This window comes from Danio aesculapii, chromosome 21 (genome assembly GCF_903798145.1).
Source record: "Danio aesculapii chromosome 21, fDanAes4.1, whole genome shotgun sequence".
Classification (NCBI taxonomy): Eukaryota; Metazoa; Chordata; class Actinopteri; order Cypriniformes; family Danionidae; genus Danio; species Danio aesculapii.
The window spans coordinates 22,357,589-22,373,115 of NC_079455.1; the positions used below are offsets into that span (position 1 = coordinate 22,357,589).

Genomic DNA, 15,527 nt, shown 5'->3' on the forward strand with positions numbered 1-15,527 from the left:
GGTACTGTATTGTTGATTTGCACTTGTCTTTCACCTTGCTTCGTCACCTGATTTAGCGGATGATTTTACACTCCGCTTTCTTGTTTCCATCCTACATATTTTTTTTCCAGAATAATTATAATTGTTAACACAAAATCAGTGTTGTGCATATACTTAGAAAGTTTCCTGAATTATTGCTGTGACTGAGCGAAATTTAAAATCAACTGTAAAAGATAAGTCTACATAATTCAGTTTCGTTGGAAGTACAATTTGTGGCTGCTTTTTTTAAATGTGTACTTACAGGGTACTTACCTAAGAAAGTGCTGGGTTATATTTGGTAACACATGGGGTAACTTTTGAGCTAGGTTTAAGGATAGTATCACGTTATTAACCAGTTTTTGTAATGACTATATTAAGAACAAAAAATACTGTAAAATAAAGTGCTGCCAAAATATAATGACCAGGGATTTTTGTGTGACCCCAAAAAAAAAATATATATATATATATATAAATATATATATATATATATATATATATATATATTGTATAAAAGCATATCTGTAAGGTACTGTATGATCAAAACATTGCATTGCAGTGCAATATTGTGCAATTTTAATGTGCAATGCAATCAGTGTCATGGAACACATACCTAGCACAATAAAACATGGTTACGTTTATGTGATTAATGATGCCAGAATTTGTTACTACATGTTTTATTTTATTGCAAATATGGCCATATTCCTTTAGAGGGACATATTTGTTCCAAAATTAAGTTTAATTACTTAAAATACAGGGATGTTACCATCACATTGCTGACAATTATAATGTAGCTTCTTTAATACAGATTAATAAAAAAAATCTAATGCCTACATTTTTGTACAAAATTATCTCACATTGTTTTCCATTTTGTGGCAGTTACAAAATGAAATGTACACTTAAGGCTGATATATACTTTTGCGTCAAGCACTTTCGTATGGTCCAGCGCAGCCTTCATGTAGTCGCATAGCCCTTGGCGTGGCTGACACCGACACTGATGTGCACTTCTTAAAAGGCTGATTTATACTTCTGCCTCGAGTGACTGGAGTGACCCATGGCACCTGCCATTTATACTTCTGCATGCTGTTTGTGTTGCTCTGCAATCACACTTCAGAAACGCTAGCTGGCAGTTGGTATTTTTTTTCCTCTGTGTCGAGATTCTTTGCAGGAGTTTTGTTTTTTCTGATTGCTACATATAGCTAAAACTCACTCATTCAAAGACGGGAACTGGCAGACGTGCAACAACTTTAATCATAAGGTAAATACAAAACAAAAGTCTGGAGCTTCTTCACGGCTCTCAGCACCGCCCACGCTCGTCAGCGATACCAGAAATTATTGGTACCATAAGCGTTGTTGCGACATGTAGTTACAGTTTTTGAGATGTGCGCGTCAGCATCAGCCACGATGAGTGGAATGCGATCTCGCGAAGGTTGCGGCTGATCATATGTATGCGCTTAACGCAGAAGTATAAACCAGCCTGAAACGTCTCCACCTCTCAACGCAAGCTCTGTGATTGGTCTGTTTGGTAGCGGTGACAAGCGCAGGCATATTGAGAACTGCAAGCCCGATAAAGCAATTGTTTACAAGTGTAAAGTCCAGTGAAGTAGCTCCAGCTGGAAACTTTTGTTTTGTGTTCACCTTGTGATTAAATTTGTTGCTTGTCCGCCACTTCCCGCCTCTGAATGAGTGAGATTTAGCTACTTGTAGCTTTCAGAAAAAACAAAACACCCACTCGACACAGAGGAACATAAAAACCTACTGCCTGCTAGCGTTTCGAAAGTGTTATTGCAGAGCAACACAAACAGCATGAAGACTTATAAATGCATGACTACTTGCAAGGCAGGTGCCATAGGTCACGCCGATCACTTGACACTGAAGTAAAAATCAGCCTAAAAAATCATATTATGACATTATACATTAACTGGCACGCAAATAAGAAAGCCATATATATGGTAAAATGTTTTTAAAGTAACATTGTTCAAGAAACAATGCAGGCGTATGCTGATAATTCACACTGTAAATATGAGTTTGCATGAAAAAGAAACAAAATTGGTGTTTTACTCCCTGTAAAGTTAAATTCAGTTGAAAATGGCAGTAAAGTAAGTTTTTGGAGTTTTGCAAAATATTGGTAAAGGCACATTTTTCTAATGAGTAGAGCTTTGGAAAGCTATTTAATTGTTGAATTTAATTGTGAGCCAGCAATGACAGTTTTCTGTGTTGTTTGCCCAACTGTACATTTTGTGAATTGAACCAATCAGAATCGAGTTTTCAGCCAGGCAGGCTTTGCTATTAATATATGTATGCGTATATGTGTGTCGATGGCCGCCTGAGGTTTGCCTTAAGTGAAAAGCTCTGGCAGTGTGTAATGAGGCATACCTTTAAGTCAATGAGGCCTCATCACCGCTGCCATTAAATGAAGTGCGTGGTATTTAATAGTAACAATGATCTGTGGTTATATCTTGTTATGTAATGCATGGACAGATCAGCTAATTTAGCAGGAACTCCACTAGTGTAAAGTAATTTCCATTGTGTTTTTTTAAATATCTGAATATGTATAGGGAATGCTAGGGTTCGTGTCAATGTGATTAGACTGTAATCAAGCCTGGGCCTTCAGTGGATGAGATGGCACATTAATACAGATATACCAAGTGAGGAGAATATCTAAGACCTGCTCAAATTTCCTGTCTTTCATTTTGTATTCCCAACCACAAATTTCCAATGTCTGAATAAGTCAGAAATGTGCAGAAACCTCAGAGAAGTGTGACTACCAAGTGAGCAATAGCTGGAACAGACTGATCTCCTCGACCTCTCCAAAGCAGCTGCATTATGGAAGGTTCTCCATCTGCTTTCTGTTCTGCCTGTTGGATGAAATAGCCATGGTTATGGTATGAGAGTTCTCAGAGACGGCATGTTCTGACATAAGAGGCACGTTTTGAAGAAAGCATCGGAAATGAAAAGTAACAAGACCATTTGTTCACCCTCATGTTGTTCCAAATCTGTATTCTGCTGGCTTGTCGATGACACAAAATTGAAAGTTGTGCTATATATATATTTTTTTTTTTTCATACTAGGATTTTACCACATCTGCCAAGTCCAAATCCAACCAAAACCCTATAATAAGAAACCATGTGATTTGTGCACCATGTGCCAAGTTTACAAAGCCTGCATGATTACTATGGATAAAATGAGACACCTACACTGGAAGAGACGTCTTGTTCTCAATATGTTAACATAACACTCCTAACCATTAATTTAAAATTATTAATAACTAAAAGATGTACTTATTTGATGTTTTGATAGATAAATAGATGTTTTACGCAGCGGATGCCCTTCCAGCTGCAACCCGTTACTGGGAAACATCCATACACACTCATTCACACTCATACAATTGGACAATTTAGCTTACCCAATTAATTCACTTAGAGCACATGTCTTTGGACTGGTGGGGCAAACCAGAACACCCGGAGGAAACCCACGCAAACACGAGCATGCAAACTCCAACAGCCGAGCCTCGAACCAGCTACTTTCTTGCTGTGAGGCGATTGTGCTACCCACTGTGCCACCGTGCTGCCCCAAGCACATATATAATGTGCTAAATTATTGTATTTTCATACTTTGTTAATTCTTATTTTTTCAGTATTAAATTAAGTATTTCATCCTTTAAAACCAGATATTTTAAAAGTTGTTATTTTTTAAAGATTATTCAGAATGTGTAAGTAAATGATTAAAAAACTATTCAAATTAACATTTTATATCATATTATTCAGGCATATACTAATAGTTAATGAGTATCTTAATAAATGCTTTATCAACTTAAAGGGGTAGTCCACTATGATATCATATTTTAGACTTTAGTTGATGCGTAATGCAGCTATGTGAACATAAACAGCATCTCTGAATGTAATACGCTCAAAGTTCCATGCAAAGGGAGACATCGGTTTTACAGGGTTAGCTTAGCAAAGCCTACAGGGAATGAACTTTGGGGACTACAAAAAAATACACCCAGGCTAGTGAGATCACAAAGGTCTCCGGTTACATGCATTCACCACGTGCATATACCCCACACAGTGAAGGGATGTGGCTAGAGGTGCTGTAATGTTATAGCAGAAAAGCTAAAATGGCATCCAAACGCTGCTATTTTCACAGAGCTTGTTTTGTTTCTGTACTTGGGTTTCCAAAGGACATGACACAAAAAGAGAAGTGCTTACAATTTAATTTTAGTTATGTTCCAGAGAATTATAATAAATATATAGCTAGCATTTAACAAAGGACAGCCTCCAGAATCTCTCCCAGTTCAGTGCTGGATTCGGATAAAAACTCCTCAAAGAAGGAGCAGCTCTAACAAGCAGAAGCTGTGGACTGTGAGCCACAACCTGTAAGTATTTTTATTTGTTAAATTGATCTATGATCTACTGGTCTAGCATTAACGGTATGTTGTAGCATGGATGTAAATGGGAAATGCTGTTTGGAACCATTAACAAATTCCTATTCATCAGTCAAACCGCTGTATACAGCCACAATCTTCAGCAGCACTGCAGTGTCTCTCTATGTGGCCGCTTTCCCTGTGTTCTACATCTCAGATAATGAACTCGCAAAAGATATGTGAACGTTTCATATTACTTACACATGCTTATTCCGAATACATGTGAAAGACATGTAACACATTTAGTTAGGTAAAAACTATTCAAGATAGCTTGCCTAACTTGTGTTGCAGCAGAAAAATCCATCAAATCTCTCACGGGTCGCATCCCACATCTTGCTCTTTATTCTTCTGTCAACAGCGTCACTGTATAGTACAGAAAAATAACTTAATTCGAGCATCAGAGAAAAATAAAAAATTAACATTGGTCCTGCACACATGTAGTTCTCGTGTTACATGCGTCTACAGTCTGTTCATACACACATATACATAAAATGGTGATTCTTTCTTAAAGGAGCCACACCCTGTTTTCACTCATTACAGACACTTGTCAGATTTAATTTTAGAGAGCAGGCATGAGGTTCATCCTTTTCATTTTCTGCTGATTATGGCTCAAACAGATACTGCTAACACCTCTGATTGACATGCAGAATCAAAGCATGCTTGTGGGGGCATGACGCTTTACTGGTGACGTCAAACTGATCTGCGAATCACAGCACATTATGTTAGCTGACCAATCAGAGCCTCTTGAGGGTGGGCCTTTTTCATGTTAGCTGAGAAGCTGTATATAATCAAAGTAAAATATATGAAAAAATAATGTGATTTTCTACAAATGAAGCATGAGCACACATTCCTTTGCATTTTATAAACAAAACCAAGCCTTAAAATTACATTCTGGACCACCCCTTTAAGTCAAGAATACAGCATTTGTATCTGCAGTAATAAACTGCTTACTAACTTCTATCAATGTAGAGTTAATGCTTAATAGATGATTCATAATGTTTAGTTATTTTAAAGTGTTAGCCTGGAGGGCTAATAATTTTGCTTTTAACTGTGTATATTTCACAGTATTGCTATTTTTAATTTATGTTTTATGACATAAATGGTGCCATGGTGAGCATAACAGTCTTCTTAAATGTGTAATCTTACAATATTTCCACTGCAGAAGTCACTGAGGGCTGCTATTAAGAATATAAAAAATATATGCAATCTTCAAAATTCATGTCTTTAAAAGGAGGAAAAAGAGAAAATCTTAACATACAGTATGAACAATCCATTCAATGTGACTGTTGTGCACTGTAAAATCACATGCCCAAGTACTGAGTCAAGGGACTTCACATTAAATGAAGATGAGGACGCTTCTGTGGAGTCGCTGCCCCTTCATTTATCATTGAAGCCGCTCTCTCTGGGACCCTGTGAGCTGTCCTTGACACGGCTAGTGTATGAATCACACAATCAAAAGCGGCATTTCATGGTTGCGGGCTTATTGTGCAATCCAGTGCCAAGCTGCCCTTCTCTAATGATAGTCGTCTAATGGCACCCCTGCTGATCTGAGGTCAGTCAATCCATGCTATGACGCTCCTAATGTTTTAAGCAGACTAGCCTGTGTCTCTGCACTTAAAACCATTAGCCAGCACCCTGCCAGGATAACCATGTTTTTTCTCTCTCTCTCTATTTCTCTCTCTTGGGATACTGAAAGTTTATTTTTAGATTTAACAATTCGCAGACAACATTGATTCTTATTATAGCTCAGTTTCATCTTGAGGCTGTTGATATGCATGCAGGGTGTAATATAAGACAGAGGTTCTGTTTTTAAAGGTCAACAAGAGAGCCTGTGACCAGGATTTTGTTTTAAGACCAGAGGGTCGACCTGCCAAGATATCAAAAGCAGGTGCCAAACACAAGGTTGTAACCCCCTGTAACCTTTTGACAAGCTGTCAGTGAGCGGGTGGTTAAATCAATAAGGGAATAAAGGATGTCAAGCCACTTTAATACAAGCATGGCCTGTAAATTTTAATGGATTTTTTTATAGGACGATTGGGTTTGCTGTTTAATAACGTGTTGGTCATATTATGTCTAAGAGTAAGAGTAGAAACTATTGAGATTATCAAAACTAGCATCTAGGTTTGGTAAATGTGAGGGTAGAGAAGCATACTGTAGCAAATAACTAGCGTTGCTTTGTTTTAATATGTTTGAAATATTCAGTAGTCTGTTGTATTTTTCTGAAATATAATTGACATAATTTAGTCATCTAAAAAATGTTGTGACTTCCAAAGCAATTTATATAATGCTTTCAATGTTAAGCAATCAAACATATACTATTTGTATTTGTGAGTCAAATAAGAGTTTGCAATGCAATGCATTATGACTTGACATTAATAATAAATGTTATTTATACTGGATTTTACTATAAATTCCGTATGTTTTATACCTGTATCTTTCATTTCTTATTCTGTTGCGAATACTTTTAGAATTTGTTGTGGAGTGAGGAGAATTAAATACATACAGTGTGTATTATATAAATTTCATTTTAATCAGAGCTACCAGTAGCCTGTCTTACATTATTTATTAATAAAATGTTATAATAAAAACCCCAACACATACAGTTGAAATAAAAAATAACAGCCCTCTGAAAGATTTATTCTATTTCCTAAGTAATGTTTAACAGAGATTCTATTTTTTTCAGCAGAATTTTAAAGATAAAACTTTTAAAAACTAAATTCTAATACTTAATTTCTTTTGTCTTTGCCATGACGACAGTATTTTTCTATGTTATTAAGTCATTGAAAAACAGTAGTTTGCTCTGTAACCATATATATATATTTTTTAAAGGGCAAATAATATTCACTATTCAAATGTAAAATGTAAAGAGTTTCTCCAGAAGAAAAAATATTATTGAATATACTGTGGGAAAAAAAAAACCTTGCTCTGTTAAACATCACTTTAAATATTTGAATATTTCCAACACAGGCTCATTGTGAATATGTACCCCCGTATTGACCTTATTCTTCAATGCGGAAGTGCGCACGTTTTTGCGATTGTTTTAGAACTTCTGATTCATCTGCTTATAGGAGAAATGACTAGGAATAATTAACAGCAGAAAACGGTCAAACTACTTACTTTACAAGACAATACAGACAAAGTAGAATAATATAAAAAAAGAAAATATCAGTTTGCAACACCAAGCAGCAAAACAAGCTGTTTTTAACGTTTAAAAATGAATGGAAGTGAATGAGACCAGAAGTCTTGAGCCAAAATGATTCAAATGGCTGCGCCCACTCGTACGCGGAGAATAAGGTGAATACATTTCTGGAGAGCATGAATTATGTAGTCAGAGATACACATGGCTGCATTTCGTCTTTCAAATGAATGCATCATGGGATAGCACAGTGTGCATAGGATGCGCACTTCAGGATCTCGCCGGAAGTAGTTGGTCATCCGGGTACTTCTCGCATACTAATTTTCGAATTCAATGAATTCAGACATACTACTCAGCTCGCATACTGATTTTAGCGTGCTATATAGTATGAAAGTATGCAGTTTCGAATGCAGACTTGATGGCAAATCTCCTCCAGAAATTATAGCAACTCTTTGTTTACAAGTTTGTGGAGCGTTTGTGTAGTTGCTGCTGTCATGTGATGTGCGTTTGACAGGATGGACTGTACCTTGCGTTTGTTTTATACAGATTATAAAACCAAAAAACTTTCAAGTGCACTTTATGTGGATATGTTTCTTATGTCTGTGAAGCAAGTATTCACTGAGAGTGTGTTTGTTGACCAGTGTGTTTGTTGACCACCAAACAGTCGTAAAAAAGGAAGAAAGAAATGTCAGTCTATAGCGATCGATGATTTGCTCCTGTTCTAGTAGGCTGCGCTTCATTCACCTTACTGACCGTTACACTTTTCCCCATTCAAAACTATACAAGTGACTTGTCTTGTGTATTCTAGTCTTTGCTTTAGCCTACATTCATCAAACATCGGCTTGATTAGCAAAGACCTTTAAAATAAACTGTCTTTTGTTCATCTAAAACATCTGACTTCAATCGTTTTTTTTTTTAATCACGAACGTCATTATTATGCTTGATCAGTGTCAGAACTCCTAATGCATCTGAAATCTCAGTTGTCTGTGGCAGATTCCCTTTTACGCAAATTGTGTGATTAGCAGTCAAAATAATTGAATGCTGCTTTCATGAAGAGCGAGCTTCCACCGAAGCACTGTCGCTCTGTCATAAGTCAAATGGTTAGGTTGTCTGCTATTCATGTCTGCTTGATTTATCAGCGGTTCGAGTCACGTTTTCAACAGCCTCTATTGTGACTCTCACAAATTCTTGGCGATGCGATTCCAGATGGCGACGTCATTGATTGATTTTAGCTTAACAAATGAGTGGAAGTTATAAAAACCTTCAGTGAAAACTACTCATCACTGTCCCGTTCAAAGAATACAGGGATCCGTGTTGTCAAATGGAAGAATGGCTCTCGTTAAGGCTGAAAGCTGCTGCCTGTGACTTATGGGACGCCGATGAAATGAATGTGGTGATCACAGTTAGCATCACAGGCACTAGATCTCCACAGACAGATGAGCTCTCTCCGACAGTCACTTTGGTTGTGGAGGGGTCCTGAGTATCATATGTATTCCTGTTGAGTTATTAATTATTGATCAGTTGCTAATTATTCTTTATTAATGAGCTGTAGTGTGGCATTTAGACAGTATGTGTGTGTGTGTTTGACCTCATTTGCAGGATCATATGCGTTTGTCACCTGAAGCGGTGCACCGGGACGTCTGAGCATCCACTCATGTTTGAGTCATTTGATTTCCCTCCCTGCAGCTAAATGTGTCCTTTTCCATCCCGTTTGATTGTTGTTCTAATCAAAAAAATGATTCGTCACACTTGACGTTTTGTTTATGCACCTTTGATCTGGTATTATGTTCTGATACTATAACAGCAGTCTGTCATTTTGTCTGTCAGTTTGTCTGTCTTTCTATTTATCTGTCTGTCTGTCTGTCTGTCTGTCTGTCTGTCTGTCTGTCTGTCTGTCTGCACTGTAAAAAAATATCCTATCTATCTATCTATCTATCTATCTATCTATCTATCTATCTATCTATCTATCTATCTATCTATCTATCTATCTATCTGTCTATCTATCTATCTATCTATCTATCTATCTATCTATCTATCTATGCTAACTGAAATCACAGTTGCTTTGTATAAAATGTATCTGCTAAATGAATATATACATACAGTACTTACAAACATAAATTCATACACATACATACTAGGGGTGTCAAAATTAATTGTTTCTTCGGTGCACTGCGATGCAGACGTGACAATTCGTATCGGTTCAGTGATAGATTATAACCGGTTATTACGTCCTGACATCATTTATCTCATATACTCTATATTGCGGTAGCTTACTATGGGGAGGGAGGTGAGCACAAGTAATTAAAACACTCCAACTAATTGAAAAATGTGGAAGCTCTGCACAATTCACTGCGTGTGTTAGCTGGACAGTCTTTCACTGACAATACAGTTATAGCAAAAGCCCCTTTTTCACAGCGATTGAGAAAATGAAAGTAAACTCCATATCTCTCTCTCTCTCTCTCACTGTGGCCCTTTCACCTGCTGTTGTGACTTTTCCTCTCCTCTTGGCTGTTATAGCATTACATCTGGATACAGACATAAGCACGTGTCTGCAGAGCGAGTTTTCTCCACCGTGTCTATCATGGATCAGCTGTGATCGCCGCTGCTGTTAATCAGTGTCACTCATCTGTAAAGCGCTAGAGCGTTAGAGCCAATCGGAGCCCTTTCTGTTGAGCCCGTGACCAATCATAGGGGTGGAAGAACTCGCTTGACAAAATTGTATTACAAATAAAATATAAATATATTTATGCATTTTAATGCAAGAATTGTTGTGCTGTGAAGTAATATATAAAATTGTGTGTGGAAAACATCGTCAATGCACCGTGAACATTTTAGTTTATGTAGCAAATATAATAATCTAGTACTAAATAATAGAAATAAACTAAACTAAATGAGGCGACGCAGTAGGTAGTGCTGTTGCCTCACAGCAAGAAGGTCTCTGGTCGAGCCTCAGCTGGGTCAGTTGACGTTTCTGTGTGGAGTTTGCATGTTCTCCCTGCATTTGCATGGGTTTCCTCCGGATGCTCTGGTTTCCCCCACAGTCCAAAGACATGTGGTACAGGTGAATTGGGTAGGCTAAATTGTCCGTAGTGTATGAGTGTGTATGGATGTTTCCCAGAGATGGGTTGCTACTGGAAGGGCATCCGCTGCGTAAAACATGTGCTGGAAAAGTTGGCGGTTCATTCCGCTGTGGCGACCCCGGATTAATAAAGGGACTAAGATCCTATTCTACATCCCTATTACACAACCTAAATGTCAATATATTTATTATTTTCACATCAACAATTTACAGAATCATTTGTTGATCATTTCAGTATACATGTAAACATACTTTTCTAACCACCCTCCCGCCCATTTCCACCCTCACAAGACAGACCACTTATATGGACATAATTGTGAAACATCGAGCTGTGGGTAAAATAAGAGGAAATAAACAAGTAAACAAACAATGATGACAAATAAAAGATTAAAGCAATAAAGAGTCATATTATTTCGGCATTATTTTCAATCAATGTAACATGCAAGTTATTCTTGTATTCAATAAATGTGCCCCAATTTTTTTTTTAAGATTAAACATTATTCTTTCAACAGGAACATAAGACGAAAGTTTTCTAAGCCATACAATATGACTTGGTGGTTCTAACACAACCTAATTCTTAAACTGCCTTAACAACTAATAATAAGCAGTGGATTTTGAGTTTATTGAGGCAAAACGCATAGTTAATAGTTTATTAATAGCAAGAATTGTACATTAGAATAAAGTATTTAAAGTTATCTTTGTTTCACAACCAATGTCTTTACATTATATAAAATAATGATGTTAAGAGATTCAATTAAAATAATTTTATTAGTATTTTTTGTGGTTATTTACATATTTAAAATGTAGTATTTTATAAAACAACTGCTCTATACCAGGGGTTCCCAAACTTTTCAGCCCACAACCCCCAAAATAACAATGTTAATGACTCGTGCCCCTCAATATCCTCTGAGGTGGTTATAAATATATAAACTTTGTACACAACGGTACACAAATACCAAAAGGCCCAAGTCTATTCATTATTTAATTTTGAAGAACGCCACTCAGAGACCATCCTTCATCTTCAGTTGTGGCCTGTATTTATTTTTAATCTATGTGAGTGCCGTAAAGGTATCAGAAAGTTTAACCTGGAGCCAAATAATCAATATACTGTGTCTTTAATATTACGTAATCACCCCAGAAGTCGCAAAAAATAATAAAAAATGAAAGGCTTTTTTAAATGTATCTATTAACTACTATGTTTACTCTGTATGGATGAAATATGGTAAATGAATTAGATTTTTGGAAATCACCAAGCAACCCCCCTCCCCCCTGATTGTCCCACAAACCCCTGGAGGGTCCTAACCCCCACTTTGGGAACCACTGCTTTATACACAAATCTCTTTTGTTTCTATGTATATGTAAGTATAAATATATAATCTTTTACAACAACAACAACAACAAAATCAATTGTTATTAAGCAATCTGTTGCCTGAGGGTTTGGTACAGTACAACTAATGGCAAATACAATTTGGTTTTGAATTGATTCAGGTCAAGTCGACTTCACAGTTTCACAAGCTCTCTGCTATGAATAACATGCATGTGTGCTGCCTGTCTTTTTGAGCGGCTGCTGCTTTTATTTTTAAGGCTTTTAACTCATTTTTGTCGTGTTTTGCTTTATATGTTTTTGTCCTCTTAGGCTTCATGGACTCGACCTGAGAAGCACAAGGTAGGGCAGCTGAACACGTAGCCAGGATGTTCACTAATCCTAGAGAAGCCCTTTATCACTGCAGAACATCAAGTGTTGGCTCTCTTTTACCCCCAAAAGCCTGTAGATACACACACCTACACACACATCTGATAAAGAAATTGGCATCCCTAGTCTGCAGTGACTGTCATGACATTTCACTCTTTTATAAGCATCACTGCAAACTATTTTCTTGGATAATTTGAAACTGTAATCAGAAATGGTGAAGAATCTTTTTAGGTCTTTTCACTTTTTCTTTCTAAGCACTTCTAAGACCTCTTTTTTCTTCACAAATTCCCCTTGGGAAAAAAGGTTCCTCCAGGGACTGAGGAAGAATATAAATAGAGGGTGTTTCGGGGGTTGAAACATGCCAGGTACTTCTTTAGAGAATGAGCCAACCCTCAGTGTTCTCCCATAGACTCAGACAGGGGAATGTAGCGGCACTAAAAGAGACACTAACACATATAACCAACTCCAGATTCAGACAGTGCACGCTTCTGTTAACATAAATATACTAACCCTCACTGGATAAACTCACACGCCACATGGCAGACATGATTACAATAACTTTGAGTCAACGTGAAACTCATTTTATTTCTGTAAGTTGCCACATTAAACAGAACTTTTAATGATAAATCTATAGGATGGACCTGGATTTTATCCACTGGGAGTTGATTAAATTGGGAGGAAAGGATATATGGCAGACTGAGCAGAGTTGTAAGCTGGTCATATGGTGTTTTGTTATGTTTTGCTTTTCCTTTAGTGTGCGTTTGTGCTTATGGATCACAGATGAGAGGCAATATATTGTGTATGCATCCAATTAAAATGTATAAAAGTGGTTGTATATGCTACATACACATGTAGCAGGGAATGTATGAAATCCAGCATTCTATAGACATGTACAGAATACCTAAAATCAAACTCAAAGTATGAAATGATTGCTACTTTATACATTGCCTAGGCATTCCATTGAAGCATTCCAAGTATGTAACTGGCCTACCCCCGCCATTTTTCCAACCACTTATGTTGGCGGTAGTGCTTGGGTCATTATGTGATGATGGCGATCGAAGCACTTAAGTGTTGAACATTATTGTAAGACAGTGTATTGTCGGTATAAAGTTCCTCTACCACTATCATAGACAATATTGCCATAATTCTTCTCACGACCCCTGTGCAATTCAAAATGTCATTCTAGTCTCCCCTGCTGCAACAAGTAGCTCATTCCAGTTGTGTTCTGCTTGTTTTCACTGTTTTTTTGTGTGTGTGCGTGCGTGTGTGTGTGTGTGTGTGCGTGCGTGCGTGTGAAAGAAGAAAATTAAGTATAGTTCCAAGTGCCATTCCAGTCTCACCTACTGTAAATAATACTTCAATGCCAGTTCTGCTGTGGGGTTTTTTTCCTGTAAGAACATATGCTTTATTTCGTATTGCTTTCACTTTAAGATACGGAATGATCAATAAAGGCTTTTGTTGGGCTCTTCAGACACTTCGCCTAATTTGATACTTGTCATTCTATATATTGTCTAGGAAAATTATGCCAAATCTTTACAAAACAATCTGATATTTCATACTTTGCCTAAAACCATTAGACATTCTATACATATCCTAGGCATATATACATAGAAAGTATACACTCTAAAAATGCCTGTGTTTTAAGGTTAAGTACAAATTCTAGTAACTTATTACTTTCCTATTATTAAGATATTAGCTGTTTATCAGTATTTATAAAGTAAATGTTCTCCATGATCTTATTTTCATTCCTAATTCTACCTAAATCTATTACTACCTTATTATCTAATAATAAGCAGCAAATTAGAGGGTTTTTTAAAGCAAAAGTCATAGCTAGTGATTTATTAATACAGAGAATCGTTCCTTAAAAGTGTAATAATGTGTGACTAAAATAATAATAAAAAAATTAAACCCAGCATTTATGTTTTAAACGTATATGAAGAGTACGGATGATATTACTTAAAAATTACTTGTTACATTTATAAACATTAACATAATGCCAAAAAAAGGGTTGTCATGTGATGATGTGTTGTAATGTTGCTATTTATTTTTTAATATAATTGCAATAAATAAATAAAATATAAAATAAATCTTTGACCTGCAAAATGTTTTGCTCAAGACATTCTCAAAATTGATCCACTTGTCCATTGACATTGTTGGTAATACCAGGGATTTTATTTAACTTTACACATGGCTAAAATAAATTCAGTTTATCTTTGAGTGCTCAATCATGTTATACTGTACACTCAATTCAGTAATTTACCAGGATAACCATTTGATTCACTGTTTACCACACCAAAAATAGGTAGAAACTAGGTCCAACAGCAACATTAATATTATCCAGTTATTGGTTGTCATTATCTAAAAGCCTGTGTAGTGCAGGGAAATACATGTGACTACACTGTAGGTTACAAACACATTTTTAAAAATACACACTGAATAAAAATTCACAATTAGACCAGGAACTTGCGCTAAGAAGAAAGCAAATAGGTTAATTTTGATTTCATGTTGACTTTAACTGTAGACTCTCAGTATGAGCGCATGATTCCATGCTTGGCACTAAAATGTTAGACACTTTTTTTGCTTGCTTTATTCATCTGTCAGAGACAGAATTCATTTCATGATTAAGAATGATTCAGATGCATATGGATTGTGTGGGAAGGTCTGTTTATCTGATCTGCTGAGATGAAAGGCCACAGTTATGGGATTGCCCACACATCACTTCATGTTCTTAATCCTCAGGAGTCTAGATAAAAAGCATGATGCTTCTGTAAATGTGTGACAATCAAAGACAAGAAAATGACTGCATCAAGTGTTGCAGTAATTAGCAGTCTGATTTAGCAAGTTAGTACTTAAAACAAGAAATTCAAGATTACACTCTCAATATATTGTGTTAAATATAGTGAATGGATTGAGCTGTTATTTAAGTGCTAACATGTAATGCACGTGTGTTATTTGAAGTTCACTAGCTATAACGCTACACGCATGAATGGTCAAAGGCATTTCTTGTTCAAAATACCCATCATGCTGAGATGTTAATGTAAGCACTGTTGGTTATGTGTTTAATGAATGCAAATAAGTGATGAGGAGAAAAAAAATGTGAATGTGTGATGTGTCAGAAAAGATATTTATGACTGGAAATGTGACCTACCTCTGTCTATTATGTGTTTATTATTAATCAAAC

General features: G+C 36.4%; 1 protein-coding gene across 5 annotated transcripts in view; it reads left to right on the forward strand.

The window, feature by feature from the left end:
- The window catches only part of ncam1a (neural cell adhesion molecule 1a), a 391,029-nt gene that overhangs the window by 269,335 nt on the left and 106,167 nt on the right, over nucleotides 1-15,527 (forward strand). For 2 of the 5 annotated variants that reach the window (XM_056446180.1, XM_056446183.1), the window contains exon 9: nucleotides 12,290-12,319. The exons of the other annotated variants lie outside the window; for them this stretch is intronic. In XM_056446180.1, the coding sequence (XP_056302155.1) occupies nucleotides 12,290-12,319 (30 nt within the window). The remainder of the gene's footprint in view (nucleotides 1-12,289; nucleotides 12,320-15,527) is intronic. 5 annotated transcript variants of the gene reach the window in all.